General features: G+C 40.5%; 3 protein-coding genes across 6 annotated transcripts in view; 2 read left to right on the top strand and 1 right to left on the bottom strand.

Moving 5' to 3' along the window:
- WDR26 (WD repeat domain 26) overlaps window positions 1-17420 on the top strand; it is a 32191-nt gene extending 14771 nt beyond the window's left edge. The window contains exons 7-14 of the mRNA XM_054630609.2: window positions 636-774; window positions 4248-4388; window positions 5667-5786; window positions 6545-6690; window positions 7180-7258; window positions 7829-7958; window positions 10938-11123; window positions 12528-17420. Coding sequence (XP_054486584.1) covers window positions 636-774; window positions 4248-4388; window positions 5667-5786; window positions 6545-6690; window positions 7180-7258; window positions 7829-7958; window positions 10938-11123; window positions 12528-12553 — 967 coding nt within the window. The 3' untranslated portion in view covers window positions 12554-17420. The remainder of the gene's footprint in view (window positions 1-635; window positions 775-4247; window positions 4389-5666; window positions 5787-6544; window positions 6691-7179; window positions 7259-7828; window positions 7959-10937; window positions 11124-12527) is intronic.
- CNIH4 (cornichon family member 4) lies at window positions 125-27123 on the bottom strand. Of its 2 annotated transcripts, none has more exons than XM_077176119.1 (5): window positions 26967-27123; window positions 25353-25421; window positions 24423-24535; window positions 22119-22259; window positions 125-3251 (listed from the first exon to the last, which is right to left on the bottom strand). In XM_077176119.1, exons 1-5 carry the CDS (start codon window positions 27033-27035, stop codon window positions 3227-3229), a joined length of 417 nt encoding a protein of 138 aa, XP_077032234.1. In that variant the 5' UTR covers window positions 27036-27123; the 3' UTR covers window positions 125-3226. The 2 variants fall into 2 exon arrangements, with proteins under 2 accessions (XP_077032234.1, XP_054485988.1); XM_054630013.2 differs by lacking the exon at window positions 125-3251 and adding an exon at window positions 21330-21531 and having other exon boundaries at window positions 26967-27122.
- Window positions 27096-27962, top strand: part of NVL (nuclear VCP like) — a 40634-nt gene continuing 39767 nt past the window's right edge. For 2 of the 3 annotated variants that reach the window (XM_054628665.2, XM_054628664.2), the window contains exon 1: window positions 27096-27223. In XM_054628665.2, the coding sequence (XP_054484640.2) occupies window positions 27167-27223 (57 nt within the window). In that variant the 5' untranslated portion in view covers window positions 27096-27166. The remainder of the gene's footprint in view (window positions 27224-27962) is intronic. The other variant, XM_077176118.1, reaches the window with a different exon arrangement.

The following is a 27962-nucleotide window of genomic DNA, read 5'->3' as shown; positions in this document are numbered from 1 at the left end:
TTTATGAAATAGTTTAGATTTTGTGGGGGAGAACTGCTCAAGCTGAAAGCTCAATGGTATCTTGCTAGTTATGCTTAGATATTGTATGTGGTACTCTGCAAAGGTGAAAAATGACAAAACAAAGGCAAAGAAACATCTAGTTTATTGCAAGGTCACATTCAGGAAAAGAAAGTTCTATGTAAAAATCATTTCTTAGCAAGATGTAGCTAAGTGAGTGAGATACCTACAAAAACCTCACAAGTAAAAGCATTTCACCTATGGTTCAAAGAGACCTATGCTATAGTGTTCTATACAGTAGAAAATGATATTGTAATAAACTGTTACACTCCTGATGAGGTCAGTTTAATTCCAAGTTACATGAAAGAATAACAGATCATGTAGGTGAAATTAGAACAGTTCTGTGTTTTTATGGTTAATTATGATGACTTAATGGTGTGAGCTTGTTGCCAGGTGAGACACTTCATTCTGTACTTACTTGAAGCAGCTGTTAATAGAGGGGGTTTCTAAGTTGTCTGGCCTTGCACTTAAATAAGGTTTTTGTTTGACTGGTTTTTTTAATAGCTTGACTTTAATAAGAAAGCAGTAAGATTTTTTTTTTTTTTTTAATGTGTGACTGCATCCCTTTGTTTTCCCAGGAAACAGTTCCCCTGCTATACCCAGCAGATCCTCACAGAGCACTGTAACGAAGTGTGGTTCTGCAAATTCTCCAACGACGGCACGAAATTAGCAACAGGATCTAAGGACACAACTGTTATTATATGGCAGGTTGATCCAGTAAGTGTGAAAATGGGAATGAACTTGTCTTGCCCTTTCCTTTCAGCTTTCTCCTGCTAGGATGGTGTGATTTTTGTAGGACAGGCTGACATGTACTGTAGCCCTGTTACATCCCATTCCCTGGGATGTAAGTCTTGTAAATCTCATGGCAGTAGGATATTTCATACATCCTTCCTACACATATCTATTGGTAGAAATATAAATAAATAAAGAAGCTGATTGGTGAATCTAAACCTGTTTTGACTTGTAGAGGTGATTATGAAAATATGTCCATATATTTCATAACAATTGAAGACTGGGAATAAACTTGAACATACACACACAGCATTTGAAGTTGTTAATGTTTGTGAAACTCTATCAGAAATAAGATCCTTGTGGTTTTTTAACCACACTGCTGCAGGCTGGTATGTGAGGTGGAAAATGAAAGGTTTCTGCAGTTCCATACTGGTATTCAGTGGGGTTTGAATCTGAGTTTCTTTTCTTTCACTTCAGGTTAAGAAGCCATATAATCTGAGTCCTTTTTCCTGTTAAAATGATGGGAGGACTTGAAAACCCTGTTCCATGTGCATAAATGTTAAGTAGCCCCAGAACTAAAGCAGGCACCATGGCTCTTTCAGGCATAAGACTGCTGTGGTTTGTGTCTTACTGGGGCCAGTGTGCTGTGGGCCAAAGCTGCATAGCAGCAAAGCTGACTTCTGTTATTTAGTTTGGAAATTATCTGGGTTTTGTTTGTTGGTTTTGTTTGTTTTGGTTTGGTTTTTTCTTAGAGTAATTTGGGTGACTTAAGGATCAAACATATTTTGCTGTGAACTTGTCAATTGACTGTAGATGCACATCTTCCTTCTATATTGATGGGTTTTAATACCAAACATCTTGATTAGTACATCTTAAAGTGAATTGTGAGTTAATAGCTGCTTAGTAAAACCACATCAATGTTTTGTGAGTCTTTAATCTAAGCCTTTTGACCAAGAGTTGCCAAAGAATAAAAATCTCTAAAAAATAGTTAGTGGGGAAGTGGTTTTGTAGAGTTTTATTGGTTTTGTCTCCTTTTTTGGGTGCTTTAAAAAAATTGCAATGCTTTCAAGCAGGTGGATACTTAAATAGCATTAGGCCACATCAAGTGATTGATGTTTGCCAGAACATGCTTCTCACATTTCCTGTAGCAGTTGACAAGGTCTTTTGACCCATAAATTTAAAGTGATTTTCAAGGCTTTAGGTATGCAGAATTATTCTAATCTGTTTGCATAAACTACATGGAAACAAACATCCAGCAATGTCTGGGCAAGTGGTGGGAGAGCCCTGTTTTAAATGAACAGTGTTTGATTTTTCCACACACACTTAACATGTGTGGGAATCCTTCATTTCTCCCTTTCTTTCTTCATTGCCCCTCTTGAAGTGTAAGGACACTGCTCCAATGTATTTTCTTACTTTCATACCTTGAATTTCTTACTCTTTTCTAAGACCCAACCATGTCTAGACTGTCTTAACCTATGCTTCTGTTGTCATTTCCATGTGCTAATTTCAAAGTTCTGAGGAAGGCTCAGCAGCATTAAATAGTGTCTTGAGTTGACTGGGTTTGTGTGGGCTGCATTGTTTGACTGTCAGGAAGTGTGGCAGAACCTCTGTGGAGCACAAAAGGATGAGCACACTGTGCATCACCTTGTCTCACATGCATCTTTGTTAAGAGTTCTCCTTTAACAGGCTCCTTAAAAAAAACCCTTCTGCATTTTCTGAAAACTGTTGACAGGTTTTTGGTGTTTCAGCCAAGGAGCTCAGCTACTGCAGACTTGAGTTGATGCCTGAACAGTTGCTTGTCATACACAACGAAATTTTGGAAAGCTGCATGTAAGGGATAGAAGTGCTGAGATTTCTTTTGGTGGTGGGTGGGAGGCAGGTTGACTACATTTGGAGATGTTTGCCTGAAATACCACTGCCTGCTGTTTTAGAGCATGGTATGGCAGCTTTATGGTATTTGGGGGGAAGTATGACAGCAGTATGGAAGATAGTAACAGCCCCAGAGTGCTATCATTAGAAGAGGAATATCTTATGTATCTTGTTCCTCATGAGTTTCAAATATGCTGAAGTGACAGGCTACTTTAATCCTGTTGTAAAAAAAAAAGTGTCTGTTCTAGACAAGCTCCAGGATGTGAGATGATGTCAGACATGACTCAATTTCCTTGAAAATCACTTTAACTACAGACACAGCAGTGTCTAATGCAGTTCAGGAATAATGATTAGAATGGGAAAGGGGTCTTGAGGAGGTCCATTCATTTGCCCCTCTTTCTCTGCACTCTGAAGATTATTTTTAGCTCACTTTCTTTTGAGGAATTTACTTTTTCTAGCCAGCAGAACCCCCAGTGTTGCAGGCTGGCTGAGAGTCACCAAATCCCTCAGAGCTGCTATCAGGAAATGATCCTGCGTGTCACTCTTCCCCTGGTCTTTCTCTTCAGAATCAAGAAGTGCTCTGTTGATTAATACTGAAAAAAAGAGAGAAGGGACAATTAGAGAAATCAAGCTAGAATTTCAAATTAGTCACGCTTTTTGAAAAAAAAAAAAAAGTGGAGATATAAGCATCTGCCATGCTTGGAAAAAACAGGGGAGGGTGGGTAGAGGGAGGACAATTTGATTGCCCTTTCCAAGAGGCTTCAGATAATTATTGTCAGTGTTTTAACAAGCTCTGTTCTGCTTGTGTATATGCTGTTCCCAAGAATCAGTGCTAATACTGTACTGAAGCATGTTTCTGTATTTAGGAAGCCAATGTGGGGTTGTTTCACAGTATCTAGCTGTACTATTTATTTTTACAAGCTTCTTGAAAAGTCAAGTTCCTCTGACGAGGCAGCAGTAAAACAGTTGTAATATAGAGATGATACAAGAGGCTGCATGTGCCAAGTATGCTTCATTCACTAAATCTGGCAGAAAACAGCTTGCTGTAGGCAATGCTTCTGAAATAAGAACACCTCTCAAGGAAGATTTTAAAAATATCTTTCTGTAAGTCTCCTTCCTTGAGCAGCACACACAAGATACATGCAAGTTTATAAAAATATTGGCACTTCAAGGTTTTCCCTTGTCAGCAGCTGTGAAGATTTTGGTTCTCTATTTAACCAGAACAGGTTTCCAACATGTCTTTACTTTTCAGAAAGTAACTTAATTCTGTAAAATACAGATGATAGTACTTTTATATTCCAGTAGATGTAGAAAAACTTGACTCTACAGAAATCTTCTGTACTAAGGCAAGTGTAATGTAATGTAAAACTTTGTACTCAGTGGTATTTCTTGAGTTTTATGGTCAGAATCACAGAACATTGGAACAAAAATACCTCTGAGTGTTCTTATTTTGAAGGTTGAAGTTAAGAGCTTTCATTTTCTGGCCCTGTAAACTGTCAAAGCTCTGATGCTGTAGATGGATGCTGTGGAAGTGTGCAATGTGGTGGGAGTTGATTTGCAGTGTCTCAAGAACACCTCTCCTGTTCCAGGACACTCACCAGCTAAAACTCCTTAAGACGTTAGAAGGTCACGCGTACGGCGTCTCCTACATTGCCTGGAGTCCAGATGACAACTACCTTGTTGCCTGTGGCCCAGATGATTGTTCTGAGCTTTGGCTCTGGAATGTACAAGTAAGTGGTGGCTGAGAGTGAAAAAGAAAACTTTGTGCTGCTTTTGTTTCAATCTCTAAATCCCTTCCTGAAAGAAGGAATCGCTGCGGGCTTGTGCCACAGGTGGGAGTGTAAAGAAGAGCTGCTGATCTCGCTGCCCTCCTCTCAATTTGAAAAAATAATTATGGCAGCTTGCAAATGCTCTTTGCACTTTGGACAGAACTGAAATTGGAGTTCAAGTCTAAGTGTCTGGGATTGTGCAGCAATTCTTGTGTGGGTGGTTACTATCATTTCTGAGAAGGGATGGCATAAATGCATAGGATGTCAGAGAGCTCCTGAAGAGAAGGACAGCAAATGAATCAAGAGAAGCAGAGGGCAGAAGTATCACTGAAGGGAAGAAGTAAGCAGTTGCTCGTTGATGATTTTAGCAAGTAGGAAAAGTAAAAGATGCAAACTTCTGCTTTATGTAACCCTCCCAGTGATGTGAGTGAAAGAGGCTTCAATTCATGATTTCAGAACTTCATTTTTCCATCAGGCACTTGGGCATTTTGCCATTCCCTCCATGAATTTGAAAATCACTTTCTGCTGTTGAATTTTATGGGCACTTGAGTTGATATAAAAGCTTCCCTTGCCTCAGCTGAGAGCTGTATAGACTTCCTTGTGCTGCCTTGGACTCTGAACTAATGTAGTTTCCTAAAACAAAAACGTTGCCTTTCTTCACCCTTGGAACACTTTTCTTCTGTTTAATTGACTAAATTGGCTCAGTGAGGAGTGCTGCTGACAGTGCCACTCATTGGTGTTCTGTCTTGTGAAACGGTGGCTTTATAGGCATGAAAGATAAATTTTGGCATGGAGATCTTCAGCTCAAGGAGGAAAACATTCTAACTACTGTGATATTCCTAACTTCTTACTAAAATAAATTTTGTCACCTCTTTTCTTCTAGTCTCTCCCTGCCTCCTTTCTTTGAGTGTTTTGGGTTTTTTTCATTTGATAGTGCTTGTCACTCTCTTGGCTTGTTCCTATGATTTCTTTTCATTCCACTCAAAATCTTTTAGCTGTCTGACACACCAACTATTCCATCTCTCTTGATTTGAGAGACAAAAGAAATTGTCCTGAATCAAGTCCAAATTCACTGGATATGCTAAAGTAGTTCTGCCTTTCCATTGCATTATTCATAAGTATGTCTTTCTTTTTAATAAATATATGCACCTCCAAACTATTGTTGACAGATAAAATTACCAGTGCCTTTTTGGGAAAGGGTTCTGGTGTAAGGCCCTGCTGCCTTTGTTTATTTTCCAGACTGGGGAGCTGAGGACAAAGATGAGCCAGTCTCATGAAGACAGTTTAACAAGTGTGGCCTGGAATCCTGATGGGAAGCGTTTTGTAACGGGAGGGCAGCGTGGACAGTTCTATCAGTGTGTAAGTGCTCTGCAGCTGTCCCTGTGAAGGCAAAGCAAGGAATTGAAAAGCTTGGTCAATGCTTTTTTGGGTTTTGTATTTGTGTGCACTGAAGGTTCTGATCCTTTGCAATTCAAAGAAGCAATACATTAATGCAGATATTTCAGCAGCACTTCTGTATGGAGCAGTTTGAAGGGTTTGAGCATTTTTGACCTGCCTCAAGGAGGATTTGTGGTCTGGAATTTTTTTTCTTAGCTGCTTCAGAAAAAAAAACATTAATAAAAAGCAGTACCTTTGCCCACAAGTGTTTTTATTCCACAGAGTTTTGACGATATCTTTCTTAGTTTTTGCATGCAGTCTTTGCTTAGTGAAAATAGATGTGAAACCCTCATTACTTGACTAGAGCTGGTTTGGGGTGGTGGTCCACAGTTTCACCACATTCTTGATTATTTTTTTCAACTCGTTCCCAGAATAATAATAATAATAATAATGTAGTATGCAGACCTCACTGTGAAGGTCAGCTCAGTGATGGGGTGCAGGTGGCATGAGCAAGTGACAGAAGGGATTCTCTGCTCTCCGGGGTGGATTCCTACAAAAGCCCTTGGTTAAGACAACCAACTCCTAATTCTTTAGGTCCTACCTTGTAAAGGGTAAGATTGCTTTCTGTAGCAATTGTCTGACTAGAAAGGGAAAGACATTTTTATTTGTGTCACAGCTCCTCAAAAACCTGAGACTAATGGTTGAATGTTTGTTGGTGTTTTTTTTTTCCTTCTGCTCAGGATTTAGATGGTAATCTCCTTGACTCCTGGGAAGGGGTGAGAGTACAATGCCTTTGGTGCTTGAGTGATGGGAAAACTGTTCTAGCGTCGGACACACACCAGCGAATTCGGGGCTACAACTTCGAGGATCTCACAGACAGGAACATGTAACTGCCTCTCTCTTTGGTTCTGAACTCCTGCTTCCTAGTGGCAGTTGTGGGGGACAGGATGGGAAACAGGTTGTTAAATGTTCTCAATATTAAAAGATGGGACAAGAATTAGTGAGCAAGTATCAGCGAGCAGCAATTGATCAAATATTGGTAATAACTTCCTGAGCACTGGAGTAGGTTTCTGGTGGATGTTTTGGCATTTCTTTCTGTCATTGGGAGTACTTGTAGTCCTCTCAATTCCTGACATATTTTGGTAGATTCTGCCTTGAATTTAGGAGTTGAGGTCTGGAGTCCCTTTTGGTCTTGGTGTTTGGCTTCACTATAAACAAGTATTGCAGACCTGGCTTATGCTGGTTTCTAGAGTCATACCTTATTTCAGTTTTGGAACTGTTTTTCCCTGATCATATTGCAGAGACAGAACATGCCTGGTGTCTTGGTGTTGCATCATTATCTGCTTATTTTGACTCTCATGTGTTATCATTTCAGAGTACAAGAGGATCACCCTATTATGTCGTTTACTATTTCAAAAAATGGCCGTTTAGCTTTGTTAAATGTAGCAACTCAGGTGAGTTGGGGATGTTGAAAGGAAATGGAAATAAATCTTCTTGCAACTGCTACCTGTTTTTAAATACTTTGATGTGAGTTGGAATGTTTGATATTAACTAGTTGTATATTGTGTAATATGAAGGCTTTAATATTCATAAATACAGCATGGAATTATTATCTGACAAGAAGGCAATCCTGTTCTTGAGACCTGATTTTTTTTTTGACTGATTTATAGCCAAGAGTTTCATATTGGGAAATATGTACTATTAAATGTTATTATCTGGCTGTTGCATTGAGAAGCCAGATACAGCAAGAACTGTGGCACTTTACATGTCTGGGGCACAGATTTTATTTATCTATTTCTGCTTTTGAAACCTTGGGTAAAAATAAAGCTTTCAGAGAGGAAGGGACCTACAGTGAAAGTTGAGTTGAGTAATTGGATACATCTTTACTCTTCTCATCTACCAACAGTACTGAAGTGGGCTCTAAAGTAGTGCACTTCCAGGTGTAATTTTTTGTCATTGTTCAGAAGAATGCCATTAATAATACTTAATGATAAAATAACATTCTTTAAATTTCTTATTTCCAGGGAGTTCACTTATGGGACTTACAAGACAGAGTTTTAGTGAGAAAGTATCAAGGTGTTACACAAGGATTTTACACAATTCACTCGTGTTTTGGAGGTCATAATGAAGATTTCATTGCAAGTGGCAGTGAAGGTAACACCATTCTCCTTTGGGCAGAAAACTGGAACACTGTATCCTTCCTATACCTTCATCTTATAGATGACAGTTGCTAACAACAACATTATAAAAGCAAACCAAGTGGCTCATGAAATAAATTTGAGGCTTGCTGGGATTGTGGCATACTTCAAGAAGTAATTGTGGGCTGGCAGACAGAATCTTCTGAGAGGATGGCAGAGGTAGAACACATAATTGACTCTTTTGTGTTCCTCCTCTACAGCAAAAGCATCTGCACAGTTTTAATTAGAAGTGGGTGGGGTGTTCTTGAGGATTTTTTTTTTTTGTGGTGTGATATTTAGACTTCTGGTTTGAGTAAAATGTACTTCTGGGGAATAACAGCTTCATTTGCCTGTTGAAGATACAGGTGTGGTGAGGTTATTCTGATTTCCATAGAATCATTTTAATTACAGACAGAGTAGTCTCAAATTAGGCAGTTGTTGACGTAGTCTGGTAGAGTTTCTTGGTGATTAAAGGCTTTGAAGTATGTTTTTATACAGCTGTCTGTGGCAAGAGTAGAAATTGTTAAAAGCTTATGTGTTGAATTGGTTTGGTTTTGTCACTGGTGTAGTGCCATCACCTGCCATGGAGGTCACTTTGAATTCAAGCTTATGCAGGGCCAAAAATTACACTTGTAATATGTAAACAAATTACTATGACTACTGTGTAACTCACAGTTCTTAGGAAACAAGATTGGCCAAGGCATTTCCTACTCTGTTATTGGAAAATATGAAATATATCTAAAATAAAATCAAGTTTCACTCTCTGACTATATCCAGTGGAATATGACTGAAGGACAGCACCTCCAGTCCTCCAATCCAGTGTGAACCTTTTCCCATGGCTGGACAAGCTTCTTTGTCTGAGACCCTAGTGCCTGGAAGTTCAGGATTTAGCCATAACTGTGTGCAGGTATAGATACCACAGTGTACCAGTCATTTTTGTCCCCCAGTTTGACTTTTGTTGTTTAAAAACCACTGAAACTGGTTGTAAGGAACTGATGGGTTCTTAGATTTGAACTGTCTGAAGCTGTCACCTTTGTGTAAATGTGGCTATTGAGACTCTTTTTAAAAGAGAAGCGAACAATAACAACAGGTCACATTCTCATAGCTGGCTTTAAAAAGTAATTGATCACATTGTCATAACTTCCTAAAACATCTTGTCAGGTTAGGTAGGGGTTTTCCTGGCAATTGCATCCAAAGGAAGAAACTAGAGGTCTGTCTCAGAGGGGAATTAACTGCTGCCTTGAAGTAGCTCTCTTGTTTTTTCCAGACCAAAGTACTGGTTTGTCTTTAGGCTTTGGTTACCTGGCAGAGCAGAGGCTTGTGTGTCTATGTGTGAATTGTGTTGTTTGGTGAGTGGCATGGGTGTGCAATCCCCTTGAAATCTTAGGTGGAATGGAAGCACAGCCAGGACATTTGCATCAGCACAAGGACATGTGAAGGTGGTACCTCAATGAGCTGGTTCAGCACAGGACAAGGGAGCTACCACATAGGAAAAAGCCTTGAGGCTTTCCTAGCAGAAAGGTCAGAGAGCAAGTTTGTTTTATAAGGGGCTGGGAGGAGGAATAGAGGGAAGATTGGTTTGTTTGCTGAGCCTTCAGTGGCATCTATGTGAAAGCCTTTCAGATAGATCAGAATAATTTCATTTGGTTGCTAAACCCCAATACTAAGCTTTTGTGTAATACTAGCAATACACACTTGTCCAGTTTATGTAACTCTGTTTGGAATATTCCACAGACAGTCCTAGACAGGTAAACCCACAGGCTTGTTACAGGCTGCTGGTCTGCAGCTGGGAAACCCCCCCTCCTTCTCCCCACCCCCCATTTATTCTTAAATATGGTTGGTTATAAAGAATGACTCTTCTCTAAACAGTGCAGTAGAGGGTCTAACCAGTTCCATATTCTATTTCTACCAAGTTGCTAGAAGTAATTAAAAGCTTCCTATCACAAAATAAGATGTGCAGGGTTTATTTGCATCTACTTCAATATGTACAAATTGATATCTTTAAATACCACACAGTAATTGGTTGTCAAAGATAGTAATAGCTCACAGTTTGAGCCATTAAGCTTTAGCACTCCCTCGTTTGCTCTGTTTGCACTTTCTCTGGAGTGTTACAGGTTTTTAGTATTAAGATGCTTTTCATAAACTATAGAGCTGTGATCTTATCTGGTACTCATCAACAGGAGGTGGTTATAAATATTCTTAGTACTCATGACTTTATAATGCATTTACTAATTTGCAAATACAATTATTTGAGGGGGAGAAAAAAATCTGCAAGTCTTCCTTTTGAATAAGATTTTAATTACAGGTATGGAGTTGTAGAGTAGTTTAGTTTCTCTTTTTACTCTTGTATTGTCTTACTTGCATTACAGTCAAACGTTTTCCTTCAAACACCAAGTGTAGTAGACTGGCAGGTGTTAATGGAAGAGTTTTGCCTGTGTGTGCTGGTGTTTGCAGGGGTTTCAGGATGAGGGAAGAGATGAGGATCTGACTATGTTTCAGAAGGCTGATTTATCACTTTATGATATATATTATATTAAAGCTATACTAAAAGTATAGAAGAAAGGATTTCATCAGAAGGCTTGAAAGGAATGATAATAAAATCTTGTGACTGACCAGAGTCTGAGACAGCTGGATTGTGATTGGCCATTAATTAGAAACAGCCACTTGAGACCAATCACAATCCACCTGTTGCATTCCACAGCAGCAGATAATTATTGTTTACATTTTGTTTCTGAGGCCTCTCAGCTTCTCAGGAGAAAAAATCTTAAGGAAAGGATTTTTCATAAAACATGTCTGTGACACCTGCGTTCTTTTGATCACTTCTAAAAAGCAAAATTTTGTTAGTGCCGTTCCACACCGGAGGCTGGAGTTTTAATGAGAGCAGGTGTGAGAGCGAGTGCTGCCGGGTGTGTGCAGAGCAGTGCTGCTCAGGCTGCTGTCCCTGTGTTTGGCTCAGATCACAAGGTGTACATCTGGCACAAGCGCAGCGAGCTGCCCATCGCCGAGCTGACGGGGCACACGCGCACGGTCAACTGCGTCAGCTGGAACCCCCAGCTCCCGGCCATGATGGCCAGCGCCTCCGACGACGGCACCGTCAGGATATGGGGACCAGCGCCTTTCGTAGACAACCAGGATATTGAAGGTAAAAAAAACCAACAGAAGAAAAAAGGCCTTGCTGAAAAATCAGTCACTGCTTTGTTTGTTTTTTTCCTAGTGTGTGACCGGTGGTTTTTATCTGAGTTACTCATTTTGTGTACGGCCGGTGTTTCCAACATTGTTCTGACATGGCCCTGTAGAAAACTGTGGTGTCACTAAGAGCCTAGGATTATATTAATTTATTTATCCATAAAAACCTGGCTTTCAATGCTTAGGTTTAGTAATATACAATGTTATTAAAATTTAAACAGTGCATTCTAACCACACTGCAAATTGAGTAATGGTATTGGAATGGTTACAAAAGGAATTTGCAACAGAATTTAGACAGACTGTAAACTTTTACCCTAGAGAACCTGTAGAAAATTGTATCTTTACTAACCATCAGTAACCACATGTGTCTGGGGGAAAGAGAGAGAATGCTCATTTTTTTGCTGCCAAAATGCACCCAGGTGTTCCAGCCCTTCTTGCCTCCCCCAGATTGTTAAGGAGGTGACTGCTGGGCAGTTGTTGTGCACTTCATATGCTTCTGTCATTACATATTCAACCTTGCAGAAAGAATTTCCAGGAGACATTAAAATGATATATAGTATATCCTATTGCCACAGAACCTCATGGATGTGACACCAAGGGGAACCTGGGCAAAGCAATCAAAGAGAAATCCATTAAGTGCTGGTAGATAAGTAAACACCTCTAGTTCAGAATGTCCCTTAGGTAAAAATGGCTGAAAGTTGGAAGGTTGTTAGGAGGAAGAATTAGCTCTTCTCCCTGCTCCAGTGCTTTGATACATGTGCTTCTAGTCTTGGACTAGGTGGACCAGCCTGGCTAATCTGTAGGACCTGGAATGCCCCCATAAGGAGTCAGAGCCTGTCCTCCAGCTGGTTTTACTCATGGCTTTGTTGTTTGGTTTTCTCCAGTGAGCTGCTTGCTCACTTTCTTAGTTCCTCCAGAAAATGAACCAGTAAGTGCCATCAAAACCAAACCAACCACAAATGGATTTCTCACAGCAGTGCTTTCACAAGAGGTGTAGGTGCACAGAATAATACCTAACCACTTAGGAATCCTAAATGGGTGACAAGACAGCTCTGTCCTTAGCACACTCCCCATGAACTTGTGTGTAAATGTGTGTTATGTCTTTTTGGAACAGATGCTTTTTGAGTACCCACACCTAACATGCTAAAATAATTTCCAAATTGTTATGAGTAATATTATCTAAAATAAGTAATTTTAAGCATGGAATTTAGCTACAGTATAAGATCCATTAACTAGTGCATGTTGAGTTAAAATTTATGTAAATAGACTGTATTAATTACCTTGTGATAGAAATATGAACTGTTGCTAAGATCTTCAAGCTGTGATTTCTTTCTCTCTCTGTGTTTTTGTTTTTGCTCAGAGGAATGCAGTAGCATGGATAGTTGATGGCGAATTTGGAGCAGACGACTTCAGTTTAACTTAATTAGTCGTATTTTAAATGGCTTGGGATTTGGTGCAAACAAACATGATTGATAGCTGGACAGACATGCTCGTCATGAAAAAAGAACCATTTCTGAAGCCCAGTTGGGGCCAAACATTTACCACCTTTGCTTCATAGTAACCAGTCGAGATGAAGCACGTCTTTAGAACTTTGTTGGACACCGTGTTGAAATTACCCCCCCATCGGTTGTGAAGAACTGTGCTACATTCAGGCTAACCATTGAACTCAGTATATATATTTTTCCCTCCTGCCTTTTTGTCTGGCAGGCTACTGTTCTTGTTGCTCTTCTGTGTAATGAAGTTTAAATGCTTGTTTGGAACACTTTATTTAACAGTTTAGAAGGCTTGATAGAAAGAGTGCTTTAGTCTGAAGAGTATACATTGGATAGGAAAGTATTTCCTTCTCTTGTTTCTCAAGTCTCTCTCCGCCTTACTTAGCTTGAGATCTTTGCAGCTTGGTTCATGGATTCTAGCCTTGCCCGTTGCGCAGTATATCTATCAATTGAGAGGATAAACCAATGAACTATGTCAAAAGCACTCTCAGTATCACATTTGACAAAAAGTTTTGTACTTTTCACATAGCTCGTTGCCCTGCAAAGGGGTTAACAGCACAATTTTTTAAAAATAAATTATTTATAGGATTAAAATGACTTCATTTGTATACATTTGGAATTAAAACAATGCAAGAAGTGTCGTGAAACACGGTATCACTGATGCTTTTCTGGAGTGACCTGAGACCCAATCAGAAGCAGTGGCTGGAAGGAGATTTCTGTAGGCAGTAAAGCTTGTTTCAGATGGAGGAATTCACTGTCCATCTCAACAGTTAAGCTGTATTAGCTAGGAGAAAAAAGCATTCAGACTGTACCACCAGTCTAAGAGCTGAAACAAGAAGAGGTCTTTTGGTTTTTTTAAATTACAGAAATATATGCAACAATGCTGGTGTAAAAGGTAGACTACACTTTGAGGGAAGAATGTGTTGAAAGAGTCCTTTCTTCACAAAGTCAACACTTTGTATAAGTAATTTACGTACAAATCATAATTAAACACTTGTATTAATGATGGAAATTTTTTCTTTATTTGATAAACAGGGGTGGACAGATTTTGTTGTTGAGAATATACTTTTAAGTTTGCAGATTTAAATGCCTCTCCCAGACCTTGTTGCAAGCTGGTGCTGTGAACATCTTGACACATCTAGGAGTAGTTCCACTAATGTCCCGTATTAAGAGAAAGCAAACATTTATAGTTTAAATATTTATTCTTTTTGACATAAACAGATGGCCTGGCATCTCTGTGCTTCTGCACTACACACAAATCCATTATGGGATGGCACTGGATTCCCTTTTGCCACCTTGGGTGGAAAGGTAGTGTTGGTACTGCTGCAAAGTAAAGAAGGAGCAGGGAAGGGTGTGCCACCAGAGTCCTGTGAGCAGAAGTGTGGACTTCATCCTTTCGTGAGATCATGATTTAGTGTCCTTATTAGCCACGTGTGGAAGAAGGGTGGGGGAAGGTTTGCTGGGATTCCTGGGAAGAGAGGTGGAGCCACTCTGAATGGGAGTGTGGTGTTTCCCAGAAAAACAAAGGTTAGCAGGTTAGACTTTTTTTTTTCTTTTAGATTCCAGCCATCCAGTGGTGTGTTTGTCTTGCCTTGTGTGCAAACTTAAGCATGAGTTAAGATTCTGATACTGTGGTTGAAACCAGCCCCAAATCTGACATATGAGTCTTCTAATACCTCCAAAACCAGGTAGGAACTTAATGTTCAGCCTTAAAACTAAGGTGAATGCTTTGATAGCAATTACTGTTTCACAGCACTGAAAATACATGTATAAACTTAAGATTATACATCAGTTCCTTCTTCCTTTAATCAGCTCTGTAGGAAGCTCTTTATTTCCCTTCCTAGTTCAGAAAGTGTAAGATGAGTCAGGCCTGGGGCCTTAATGTTGCAGGAAAACAGACAAGTTCCCATGGTCAAATTTGAGTAAGCTAAACCTTGGGGTTTAAGGAAAAATTAATTACCTAAATTGTAAACAGTAAATTGTAAAATGTTTTACATGTTCAAAACATGGTACAATTCATAAGCAATGCCAGCATGTGTATCTTTGGAAGTTACTCTAGTATTGTCTTACTCTGGAACTTAGGTTTTCAAAGCAAACATTGTATAGAGAGAGTAAGGAGAAGAATGGTTTTGATGTCTCTTAATGTCTCATGCAGTGGTCTGTCACTACATACTCATGGAAATAAAGTGGGAACTTAAGGCAGGTGGTGAAGGCTGGATCAAATGTCAAGTGTAGATTTAAAGTTTTGTGTGCACTTCAGGCATTTCCAGTGTGGTGGCCATAACTGACCAGGGTGAGACTCCTTCCCTGCTACAGCTGGGGGAAGGTGTGGGCTGATGCCTGCTTTCCACAGCAGTGCAGTTAGGAATTCAAATGTAGGACGTCTGCAAAAACACTGCCCCTCTCTTCTGGCCTTGGATTGTCCCTCTGAGGTATTTAGGAGCTGAGTTAGGGAGCAGCACGTGTGGGACCTCTCTCCCTTGGTGTCCTGGTGCAGCCATGGCATGAAAGCTCCAAGCAGGTGGCACTGCTTCCAGAGTGTCTCAGTGCCAGCCTGCTGGCATCTCAGGACAGAAAGGGGAGATTCATCTTCATTCTGCCACACTACTCAGTCCCACAGCAGCTGCCATTAGAGATGTAGCAATGAGTACCATCCCAACCTGGAGATGAAAGACCAACCTAAATTATTTCCAACACTATGTGGATTGAAAAGTACCAATACTTTTTGTGCACAGACAATAAAATGAGACTGGGGTGGGGTGGGGGGGGGGAACCCAAATTAGTTTGCTCATTTGCAACACATTGATTTCCATGTGCTTAAAAATGTTCATAGGCTGGAGTGTAAGGCTGGAGCAAGTACACACCCACAATAAATTACTGTATTTCCAGTCAGCAGGCCCATGGTTTTAGAGAAGAAAATACTGTAAGTGTGTACTCATTTTGTAACTTTCTCTGGTCACCTGTTGGCTTCAAATATTCACAGTAGCCCCAGGTTATTTTCAAGGCAGATCTCAAAAAGAAATGCTGAAGCATTTTATTATCTGAATGTTCTTTAGCTGTTCAGGTAAGTAATTTTCAAGGCACAATGGAACACAAAAGGGAAAATGGTAGCTCTGTTCATGTTTTGGAGGGGAGGGAAGTGGGGGAAATGACACCTTTGTTTTTAAATTCCCTCTGTCTTTTCTGAAGTTCTCCAACTTTAAAGTTAACTTCTCTTTATGATTGGAGCAAAGATGCAAGCTAGAAATCTGCCCAGATCTTGCCAGTTACTTCTCAACTTGGCTTCAACCAGGTAATGTTTAATAAAACTGTCTGCTGTTGGGAGTTGGTGTCTAGTTGTGTATTTTTACACTGCTAAGTGATACTCCCACCCAAAATCAGTTCTGGAAGTTTCCTTAGCAGGAAGCCAGGACTTGTACAATTAGCTGTAGCTCGAGGGGATATGTTGTAGATCCAAATGGGGAGGGAGGTAGAGAAAAAAGAATGGACATAAAAAGCAGGATTTACTGACCAACAAATAAACTACTGTAACTCAAGGGGGAGGAGGAAAAAATGCACTTTCAATAGTTTGTCCATATTTTTAGCTACAAAATACACTTGTATCTAATTTCTTTTTGAGACGACTATTAAGAGGAACACCCATCCCATAAATGGCTAATCCTCCTTTTGCCCTCCTCCTGTCTTTTCCACATTGGCTTGAGTCCATTTTCAGCTGCCATACTTGATTTTTGAAAACTGCTACTTTTAACAATGTCTAGAAAGCAAAATCATTAACTATGACACTTTTTTTAAACAGGGTGGACTTAATTGAAGTGTGCAGTGTTGAACTACTGCTGCAATAGCTGCCTCTAGTTGAAATAAACTGTAGCCAAGTTTTCTGTCTATTCATCCAGATAATCTGGATTCAGTCAAACATCTGTGAGAGTGTTCCTCCCATCTGGTGTGAGTGTGTGTGTGCATGTGTTCCACAAACAGACAGAGAACCAAATGTTCTAGGTACTTGTCATGTTTTATTGCATACTTTAAGTCGTGTGTATGTGAAGTGTCCTTTGACCAGAAGGTTTTGGTTAATATCAGTATATTTTTATAAATTTGAAATTCATTGTGCCCCATCTTTTTTTCATAAACATTTTTCATTCTTAGGGTATATGTGCTAGATTTGAAACTTAACATTTTTAGGCACAGATGGAAAAAGTTATTGGCTCCTTGAAAACACATGGGACAAAATGGATCCTCAAAGCATGTATGTACTTACAAACCAAGCTGTAGAGATCAAGAAAAGAACTTTATTGTTGATCTCAAGATTTCTAAATTGTCAAGATTTATATGGAGTTGTGGTGGAACTAGTTAACACTTAGAGCTTTTGGTATGTAATGACTATTTGCTATGGACTGATATTAAATGTTTCAAAGGATTGCGTTCTTAAACTTTCTGGATTTTTGTTACTCTCAGATATTATTAAGTAGTTAAAAATTTCTTTGCTATATTACATTAAAAACATAAGAACTTTGGGTCTCGTATTTATTTTCACTTGTTTTACTAATTATTTACAGAACACCGTTTTAACTTTTTTATTTTATAAATGTGTAGTATTTTAAACATATCTTTAAAAATTGTTCAATTGGAACTACATTAACTTCTGATTTGTTTTTATTAGGATTTTTAAAAAAAAATACACTTTTTCCATGTCGGTGCACAGCACTTAACAGAAATGTTTGTATTCCCTTTCTTTCAATTCAATAAACAATAAATAACTGGAATGAATAGTTCTTAGTTTCCCTAACTTCACTTATATGACTGACTTGGATGTTAATTTCTTGATCAATAATTGTAGATTTCTTCCATATTATTTCACTTCCTCGCTAGGAAAATTAATGTGTGGCAGTGTAGCTGCAGCTGAGTCACTCAGTGCTGTGTCCAGGCTCTGCTGTCTGCCTCTAATCCACCTCACCCTTGTGTTTGTGCTGTACTTTAGCACTTGACCTGCCCCTGTCCCAGGCTGTGCTTATCTTACTGAGGCTCTGTGAAATCCATCATTCCTTAACACTGCAGCCTGCTTCAATATCACACTCTGGTTGCTGTAGGTGATCTCTGAGTTTTATGGGGTTTTTTTGATACTTCATAGTAAGAAGGTGCTCCTAAAGTACTTGGATCTCCTGCCTTTGTGTTCCCCAACTTCTCCTCCCTGTGCCTTAAACCAGAACATCATCTTTGTCCTGCATTTTTACTCAGCTCTCGCTTATGTTATGTTAAAAAGTTGTGCCTGAATTTCCACTCCCTGTAGCTTTTCCAAACTCAAACCTTTTGCTGGTTTGCATTCAATTTTTGAATTCTTTTTACTTATTGATGAGAAGTCTTCACTCCCTCTAGTAGCACCTTTGTATTAACTTTCTTCTCTCCCTTCCAGTTTAGGCAGCACACAGATATAATTATGGCTTAATTATGCCTCATTCCTCTGCATGTCCTCCTTCGTGCCACTTGTTGGCTGCTGGCATTTGCAGGAGGGTTCTTGGGTTGCAGACCCACTTCAGCCATAAATTACTCACACAGCAGATGAAGGGAGTTACTAACAAACCCAGCCAAAAAAGCTGTGCTTCATCTGCTGTCCTGTCTGCCTTTAACAGGTCAGAAGAGTGCAAGAGAAACAGGTATATGAATTCTATGGGCCTGGGACTTTCCAGCATTTGTAACATTGAAGTCCTGTGGGTTTAGGATTTGATATTTTTGGGGGGTTATTTTAAAATCTGTTTTGTTTTTTTAATGTGTTTTTTTGTTTGCTTTTTTAAAATAATTCAGATTATTTCAAAGAAATTCCACAATGAACCTGAGAGTAGATGTGCATTTCTTAATCAGCTTAAATCCAAATTCTGCCTGAGAAGAGCCCTTCCTTACACCTTGTCCCTGCTCCCTGTGCTCTGTGTGTGCCTCTCATGTGCCAGGGCTGTCACCTCATCCCAGAAGGATGGCAGTGCCAATTGTCTCCTCACTTTTAAAGAACTGTACTGTTCTGAAGGGTTTGTATGGCTCTGTTCCTGCCAGAACTGAGGTGCTGAAGGTACTGGTAACTGTTCATAACACACAGCCCAGATTGTCCCACTGCTCCTCCAATGTCCATCACACCCTACACTTAAAGGCATAAATGGTCTTTGGGCACTTGTCCAGCAAAATCCTAGAGAGCTTCTTGTGAGAAGAGAGAATTAGAACAAAGGTCTGGCATTTCTGAACTGATAAAGATTTGCCTTTTTGGGCTTATCAGGGTTTCTGGTTGATTGTTAACCTGCATGTAGAATTGTTCTTAGGACTACTACTCAGACTACTGATTTACCATGTTCCATAATACAAAACCATTTTAGAAAATCAAACTAGTCATTTACTAGATTGAGGGGGCAAATGTATTCTTTAAAAAACAGGTTCAATAACCAACAGTCTGTAGCCAATGATTAATTAGGGGGAAACATGCAATTCTACACATTTTAACTAACCCCCCAAATGCAGAATTCTTCACTGTGTTCTGTAATCTCTCTGATGCAAGATGATCATCTTTGAAGCTGGCTGGGCTGTAGATTGTGGCTGAGGAAAAGGGCTCAGTAACATCACTTAAAAGTTGGAATCCCTGCAGGACTGATTTATTTTCACTGATTAGGAGTTTTCTATCAATCATAGCTAATGGTGCCTCACAAAGTTATACCTGAATACCTCAAGTCCAAAGGGAAAGAGTCTGAGTGAACAGGAAGGAATCTGTATTTGACCTCACACCAATTTATAGTGATTGTCAGATGATTTTTTTTTTTAAAAAATCAATCTCAAGTTTCTTATTGTCTTGAATTCTGTATGCTAAGCTTGGGTTTAAATTGCCCTGTTCTCTGTTGAAAAATAGGGAGTTTTGTTTTTCTTACCACCATAAAAATTTCTGTGCTCTGTGGGTCTCCCAGGAGTGACATAATTGCAGTATCCCTATTTCCAGCTAATTAATGGTTTTAGCTATTACAAATACATTTTTTCTGAAGATCTCTTTTGAAGCAGGCACTGACCCTGTACAGTAAGAAGGCTTCAACATTACCAGCGTAATTATTCAGCAGAATTGTAGTCTCTGAAACCTGCTGCTGAGGTTTTTACAAGTCTTATAATCAGTTGTTGGATATAAATGAACAGAGAACTTATTCATCATGTTTTTAGAATAAGATACCAAGCTGCTAGTTTGAGTAATGGACTTACAATTAAATGAGGGTAATGCTTATGTTTTTCAGTGTGAAACAAGTTTAGTGAACTGCATCTATTGTCATCAGCACAGCAAGGACCTGACTTAGGCCCTTTCTTCCAAAAGTATGTGTAGTAGGTTTCTTTGACACACAAATGAAGTAATTCAGTTGCATACCATAATCTGCTAAAAAAGTTACTGACTTTCTACTCTTCTGAAGTTTTATTTGCTCTCCTTTCTCCAGACCTACCTCCTGTCAGAGTTTTGGCTTTACAGGGCCATACTTTTTGTAGTTTGATGTTGTGCTGTCAGGCAGTCAGTGTCATCCAGCTGGGGTAGCTGTTTCCTTAGTTATTTTTTTAATGAGCACAATTTTCATCATTCATCTTTAACACAGCTTAACTTGCACTCCATCCATCAAAACTTTAAAGCCAAACTTCTCCTAGAACAAACACTGACCACAAGGTTATCTACAGCAATAAAGCATCAGTAATGCCTTTTCATGGCTAGCCCTGAAAACAGTTGTTGAATTCAGCTGTACACTGAAACACCAAGTACTTAAAAAAGCTCATAAATTTTCAGATGGAATTACAGAAGTGTGTTTTTTAAGTGTTTTAATAGTTGTGTTTGTTCCAAGAGTCCTGTTTGCAAGCACATATAAAAAACTTCAAGACAGTTATTGGACAGTGAGGGTACAAACTCAGGTTTATCCACTTGTCACTGATGCAAGAGCTGCACAAAGAGAACTTGCTGGTATCACTGAAGCAGAGTCAATCAGAACTGGAGTGAGTGGGGTTATGGGTTACCAGACCATTTCCCTGAGCTAGACTGACTCTTGTTTCACCCCCCTGGCTGTGCAAACAGCAGGTTCAGGGAGTAGCAACTGTAGATAGTCTTTTGCTCTGTAACCAACTCCACCCCAGTGCAGTATGATCTTTACTTTATCTGGATGTCCATGATGCACTTCAATGACAAAACAGGAGTTGAAGGGAAAAAGCAAGTACTAATCATGTTTATCTGTGTTCTTACACACCAGTGTCATATCCACCAAAGGGATCTTAATCCATCCAAATGCAAGACTTCATATAGATTGCTGCAGCAGAGTGGGGAAGGGAGGAAAATATCACTTTTATTCCATTGATTTTTGTCTGGAAAGAATACCAATACAAAGATGCAAGCTGTGCTCCTGTTCCACTTTGAAATCTGTTCCAAGTGCTCCTTCAAATTAGGCTCTGATAGGACAGCTTGGCAGCCAAAGTCTCATCCTGACTCCTCTCAGCAAGAATCAGATATCACTGCTGCATTTGAATGTGCTCTGGAACAACCATCATTAGCTAACAAATGGAGTTTCCCTTATCACCATTCAATTCCTATGAGGTCACTTCTGTAAGCAAGGATTTCATCTTACAGAAGCAGCAGCTCCAGAAGTTTGGCTTGTAAAAGAACAAAAACAACTGCTACACAGATCCAATGCCTTTTGAAAATATTTTATGTTAAAAATACAGAAAAATATTTCTTGTTCAAAGAGGAAAAATATACTGCATGACGACACTGATCTAGGTGTGTTCGGGAGGTGTCTGTGGCTCCACAACCAGTCACTGGAGTGATGACCCAATTTGGCAGCTAAGGGTTCTCTTTCAACTTCTCAATCATTTATCAAAGCCAGAATCATACTGTGACAAAACAGAAAACATGATACCAGTGGATTACTGAAGCTTGTGCAAGCAGGAGCAGCTCTCAGTGTCACGGGAGAGCTGCACTGAGAGAACCTGAAACAGAAAGTCAAGGCAGCCCTGCTGTGTGCTGTGCTTATGAAGACAAGGCTGCAGGAGCAACACTGCAGCACAGGAGCAGCAGCTCTGCCACCCTGGAGTAAGCAGCCTTATCACACAACACATCTATTTGTAACTCAGCCAGATCAACTTCATTTTTTAAAAACAGAACTTGCAAAATAAACTTGCTGCTCAGTATTTCCTTTCTAAACAGGCCACTTACTGTAGGTGCTGAAAGCATGAAACTCTTTATGTTGTACTTGTGGTTTTGATTTTAAGGAATAGCCTGAGTTTCCAAACAGTGTTTGATCAGAATGAATAAAGGCATATAGTGAGCCCAGAGATAGCTGTCAAAATGTATTACCAAGGCTTAGCAGGATGCAAAAAGCTAAGACATGAATACCAGCAATTACACCACTGGAATAGAGGGGATAAAAATAGCTGGCAGACAATCCCTTTGTTGCTTGGGAGCAATTATTGAAACTAACCTGTAAAGGTACATGAAGAAACAGAGCAGATGAAAGCCCAGCTTAATCATGGCTTCTTTCATGTGTGATTTCAGTTGTCCTCGGTTATGGATCTCTGTGGGATCAAATACTCCCATGTTTCCACTTGGCACCATAATGTACCTGAAAGTTAAAGAATAAAAAAAGAACAAAACAAAAGCCAAACAAACAAAAAGATTTAGGAAAAAAAAGAGCACACAACAAAACCCAAAAAACGTTAGGGAGTGTCAGGGCAAGAGGCAGGGGAAAGCTTGCCAAGAAAGGACTTTCATCTGAAAAGCTGTTTCACAATTCAAGGTAAGGGAGTTCTGGATATTGCAGCTATCTCTGCCAGTACAACCCACAAATAATAAGAGAACAAGAAGTACTAAAAACATCAGCCCAGCTTCCTAGGTATAAGTGAGAGAGATTCCAGATAACTGCCAATTCCAGCTCGTTTTAATTGCTGTTCACAGTTAGTTGTTGTCATGGGGAAAACACCCACCCACACTGGAAAGATGCATTAGATGAAAGGGACTGGAAAAGAATCTAATTTAACTAAGAATCAGTAATTTCTTTAGCAAAAAACCTCACAGAGAAAATGCCAAACTCCAGTGGTCACACTGAGATGGCATAAGCCAAGGCCCTGTGCTGTTACTGGTGCCTTTGTCACAGCCATCCTGGGACACCCCAGCACAGACAGAGGCTGACAGGGTGAGCTGGGCAGAACTGAACATGTCAAGTTCTGCTGTCTGAGCCCACATGAGAACAACAGCTGAGTGAAGCCAAGTGGAATGAAAGCCAAGGAAGCATGAAAGCAGCAAACCAAATGTTTGTGTCCTGTGACAAGTGAGCCAGCAGCATGTTCTCTTGTCACTAGAATTTCTCGAGGGAGCACATGAAGTTCTCACTCCAGCTGAGCTCAGGCTACAACTTCACTTCACTCAGATGTCATACAGGCTCTACCTTCCAGGAATCAGATTCTTTCCATGCAGGAATTTAACTCTCTAACCAATTTCAGAAGGGAAAGCAAGTGCCTACTTTAATAGAAGTACACAGTATGAAGCAGCAAGGTGGTAACCAGCACAAGAAATTTTGACAGCTTCAAAGAAAATGCATTCTGTCTGTGGCATCTCAGCCTTGCCTAAATGAAACATCAAACCCTAAACCTGCCAGCAGATCCCAAACCAAATATTGGTCACTACAGGTCACAGCTGTACACAGAGAGGGGCAAACAAAACCAGGCCAAACCATGCCCTGTGTGTGTATTAGGCAACATTTATTTATTAAGCATAAAGTTACAGTCTCATGTTTCTCCAGCTTAGAAGCATTTGGAGGCTTTGCTGGCAGTTGTGTAGGAAACAAGGGTGATATTTATCAATATTTAAATAGCACAGCTATTTTGCCCAGCCAGGTTATCAGTACAGAGATCCTCAACTTTGTTTTAATGAGAGCTGTGAAACTTTTTGTTTAATTCTACCAGCAACTCAACCCATCCCTGCAAACAGTTAGCCCTGGCAGGTTCAGGCAAACAAGAGTTACAGCCAGTTTCCCATACCTGCACATTTAACATGGGGCTCTTCCCTCAGTAGAATAACTGGAGGTAATTTGTGACAAATCCACATCCAGTTTCCATCAGCTAAACCCCTGTGAAGGGTCAGTTCTCCACACACCAAATGATGTCAGAGGAAAAGAACATGGTTTGAAGTGACAGTCCCAGTGCTGCCACATGGAAAGCCCCATGGTAACTAAACCATTTCCAAGGGTGGCATGTACATTTCCTCAGTGTACAAAGAGCAGGAACACTGACAGCTGTGCTAGGCTGAAAAGGCTGCAAATCTTCCCAAATGGAAGCTTCCTTCCATTCCAAACCTTCCAAATGCAAACCTGCAGGATGGGGGCCAAAACCAGTGCAGGTGAGGGGATGGCACAAGTCAGTGAATGAAGGAGGGTGCAGGGGACAACACCACACCCCATGGTTTTACAACAGATCAGGAATGGCATGAAAACATTATTAACTCAGTTTTCAGTACTATTTCATAATCCCAATTAATGTGCTATCATTTCCTGTCAATTTGGGAATGACCCACAAATGGAGATTTCTGGGCACTAAAGAGAATGCAAGCAAAGGCCAAAAATTTCATGACCTTTACCCTGTTGGGTTTCTTGTCACAAGAAATGATGTCAGTTTGATCAGTGAAGACTGTTAGCAACTGAAACATCTCAGCATGCCATATTATTCATCTTTGTACTACACTTAAAGCTAAACTAGTAACCAAGGAACCCCAGAAACCCTTGAGCACTTACCTGTATATATTCCACGTGGCCACTGGCAGGTTGAGGAGAAAGATGAACCAGTGCAATGAAATAAGCATTAATACAGTGACAACAGCATGGCCAATCACCTCAGGCACCACCCACTGCAAAAAAAGGGGAAAGAGGAAAGAGTTACATGCACAACTCTAAATTCCTTGATGAAAAAGACATCTATTTGGGATTACTGTCTGATTATAACCATGTAGATCTGAAAAGCTGGCAGCAGATGCATGTGGTTGCATCACAGTGTGGACAAATGAATACCTTCAGGCAGGTTCCACACTAATAAGCAGAAATCAAGCCCTGAGATGTTGTAACAGAGATGCTTTTTCCAAGCATCACCAACATTTCTGGAGAGCAGCACAGTCTGAACACAACTATGCTACACAAGCATTCAAGAAAGAGAACTGAGAAAGCAGAAAGAGCTCGTTTGAAATCACTGCAGAGAGGAGTGGGTTTAGGGATTCAGATAATTAAAACCTGCACAAACAGCCCCAGGCTTGGAACAGATAAGAAAGGGGATCAATACAAAAACTGGCACCATTAAACTGGGTCAGCCCCTGGCAATTCCACATTCTTGGATTGACAGGATCCTGTGCCATTCCCTCTCACATTGAGGAAAAAAATACCTTTAAATCAAAGTGAACACACAGATGGGTAGGGCACAGTGATTTAATGATTTAATGCTAAGAGTTTTAAGCAGATTCATTTAAAATAGTACTTTGGTAATGGAGTTTATTGAAAGATGGGCATCCAAAAAAAAAAAAAGACAAGCAGGCTGAAATAAGAGAAAGAGACACATGCAAAAAACATGCAAAATACTGCCAGTCAAGGTACCCATCACACCCCAGTTATTTACAATGCTTGGGTGAAGGATGTGGTTTTCTCAAACCACAGCAAATGCAAAGAAGAGCAATTTACTTTATTGAGCTTGGAGCAGCATGATCTAGCATTGATGTAGTCACATTCCAGATCTGATAGCGTGATTATCTGAGGTTCAGGATAAGGAAACACATTATGGTAATTCAGAATACACAAAGCTTTACTTTTATCCAATAAACTGGGGACAACCCTCTGCTCTCAGCATCCACTGCCTTGCTCTGTCAAAGGCATATTTCAATTAGTCACAACTCACTCCTATTTTAGACAGAAGGTTTGGCTCTATTTTATCATCAGGCCAAGTGATTTTATTATGTATTCCCAGGGGCAACTATTGCACAAGTGCTAATGTTCAGTTCAGCCCTTAAAACAGATCAGGCAGGCAAACTTGCAGTATCAAAGTGTTGATACAATTGTACAATCAAACAGTATTTTTAGTATCAAAATTGTTACTATAACCCTTGGACAATTGTATAACCAAACAGTACTTTTACTATCAAAATTGTTACTACAACCCTTGTAAAATTGTATAATCCAACAATATAATATAAACAATATAATATAATCAAATGATCCTGCAGTTCTGTGACACTGGCAAATGCTGTTTGATACTTTTAGTATCAAAATTGTTACCACAACCCTTGAAACCAAAACTTAATGGGCAGGAGAAGCTGCTAATGCACTTTTAAACTCGCCTCACACAACTGTGCAGTTTTAAGCAGTGAATCTACTTTTTTTTCCCTAACATTTACAACAATATTGAATTAATTATTACTTTGCTAGGAAACAAGAGGGTAACGTTCATTACTGAATGAACTTTCAGACTGAAACACGAATATTTCAGACAGAAAAGTCCTCTTAAAAAAGGCTTAGGATGCACACGTGCACCTCACCACGCTGTCTCATGTAGAGCTCATGGTTCTTTTCTCCAAGGAAATGAACACTAAGACATCTTTTTCCTAAAAAACGGGTAAAGTCTGTTCATTTTTCAACAACTTATCTTTCTAGGAGGAATATTTTTTTTTAATTGGTATTGTTAGAAGAACTGGGCAGTCCCTGAAAAATCCCATCAGGACTGGAAGAACACGCAAGGAAAAAAAAAAGAAAGAAAAAAGAAAGCCAGTTCTCTTTTATTGAGAAAAGCAAGGAAAAAAAGGTGAATATGTGCAAGATTGCGGACCAGCCCCTAACAAAAGAACATTGAAACGCAGCTCGGAGCACACAGAGCCAGCACAGCGCCGGCCGCGCTTCCAGGCCCGCGCAGCTCCCTCAGCACCGCTCCCTTGCTCAGCCGCTCCCGGTCCCCTCAGCCTTGCCTGTGTCCCCTCAGCCCCTCCCGTGTCCCCTCAGCCCCTCCCATGTCCCCTCAGCCTCGGCCGTGTCCCCTCAGCCTTGCCCGTGTCCCCTCAGCAGCCCCGCCCGTGTCCTCTCAGCCGCTCCCGTGTCCCCTCAGCCGCTCCCATGTCCCCTCAGCAGCCCCTCCCGTGCCCTCTCAGCAGCCGCGGCCCCGCGGCGGGAGCACGGCCCGGCTCTGAGCCCACTCCAGCCCGCTCCAGCCCCGCCCCGCCGCCCTCAGCCCCCCGCCGCCTCAGCGGGCCCGGCCCGGCCCGGTGATCCTCGCTGCCCACACCGCGTCCGCCGCAAGGAGCAGGATACGAAGTAAACGGAGAGGAAGATGAGGGCGCAGCAGTCGATCAGCGAGAAGATGAAGACCACCGACTCCATCCCGCCACCGCCGCCGCCGCGCCCGCCGCGCTCGGGCCCTCCCGGCCGCCGTAGGCACCGCCTCGCCCGGGCGGGCCCGCGCAGCGAGGCACGCTGGGAAATGGAGTTCCCTCTCCGGCGGAGTGGCCGCCATGCGGTACCGGCCCGGCCGCGTCTCTGATCCCCGGCTGAAGCAGCGCATCAAGCAGGTACCGCCTGCCCTCCGGGGCATCCCCGGACACCCCCGGCATCCCTGGTATCCCCGGTACCCCCGGTACCCCCGGTACCGGCAGCCGGCTCGGGTATCCTCCTTTGGCTGAGGGGCCGTGAGCATCCGGCCCGCTCAGTGCTAGGAGAGTGCCCGAGCCCGGCCCTGCCTCTGAGGGCTTTAGAAAGGCCTTAAAAAGGCTTCAGAAAGGTCCATTGGTTTATTTTATTGATTTTAATTTTCTGTAAAGTCTTTTTTTTTCCTTGTCATTTTTCTGCCCTCTTTAGTAGTTCTGGTCTTGAGGCTGACTGCTGCTGCTTCACATGTGGAATGAATAGGGTAAAAGAAATATAGTCAAAGTATTCATATCTATATATATAGATAGATAGATATATAGATATATAGTTATATGTGTGTATATATGCCTATGTATATATATGTAGATATATAGGTGTGTATATATATTTACACATATAATATATATGTAATATATATTCCATTTATTATTATATATATTTATTTTATAATTTTTTATTTATACATTTACATGCACATACCTATATACCACATGTATAAATAAATAAATAAATTAAAAAAATATCTATATACATGTGGTATATAGGTATTTGTATGTAAATATATATGTGTTTATATGTATATATTTGGACCTTAGGAAGAATTTCACTGAAAGGGTGATTAGACATTGGAATGGGCTGCCCAGGAGGTGGTGGAGTCACCAT

The sequence above is a fragment of the Agelaius phoeniceus genome, chromosome 3 (genome assembly GCF_051311805.1).
Source record: "Agelaius phoeniceus isolate bAgePho1 chromosome 3, bAgePho1.hap1, whole genome shotgun sequence".
Classification (NCBI taxonomy): Eukaryota; Metazoa; Chordata; class Aves; order Passeriformes; family Icteridae; genus Agelaius; species Agelaius phoeniceus.
The sequence above is the reverse complement of the archived record's forward strand: the minus strand, read 5'-3'. Positions and strand labels throughout refer to the sequence as shown.

What these genes read in the sequence shown, in the direction of transcription:
- CNIH4 (XM_054630013.2), bottom strand. Translation starts at nt 27,035, where the DNA reads ATGGAGTCGGTGGTCTTCATCTTCTCGCTGATCGACTGCTGCGCCCTC. An exon ending in TCTTCCTCTCCGTTTACTTC is followed by an intron (nt 25,422 to 26,966) that starts GTATCCTGCTCC and finishes CCTGAACCTCAG; the next exon opens with ATAATCACGCTATCAGATCT. An exon ending in TTCTTCATGTACCTTTACAG is followed by an intron (nt 21,532 to 22,118) that starts GTTAGTTTCAAT and finishes GTTTTGTCACAG; the next exon opens with TATGATTCTGGCTTTGATAA.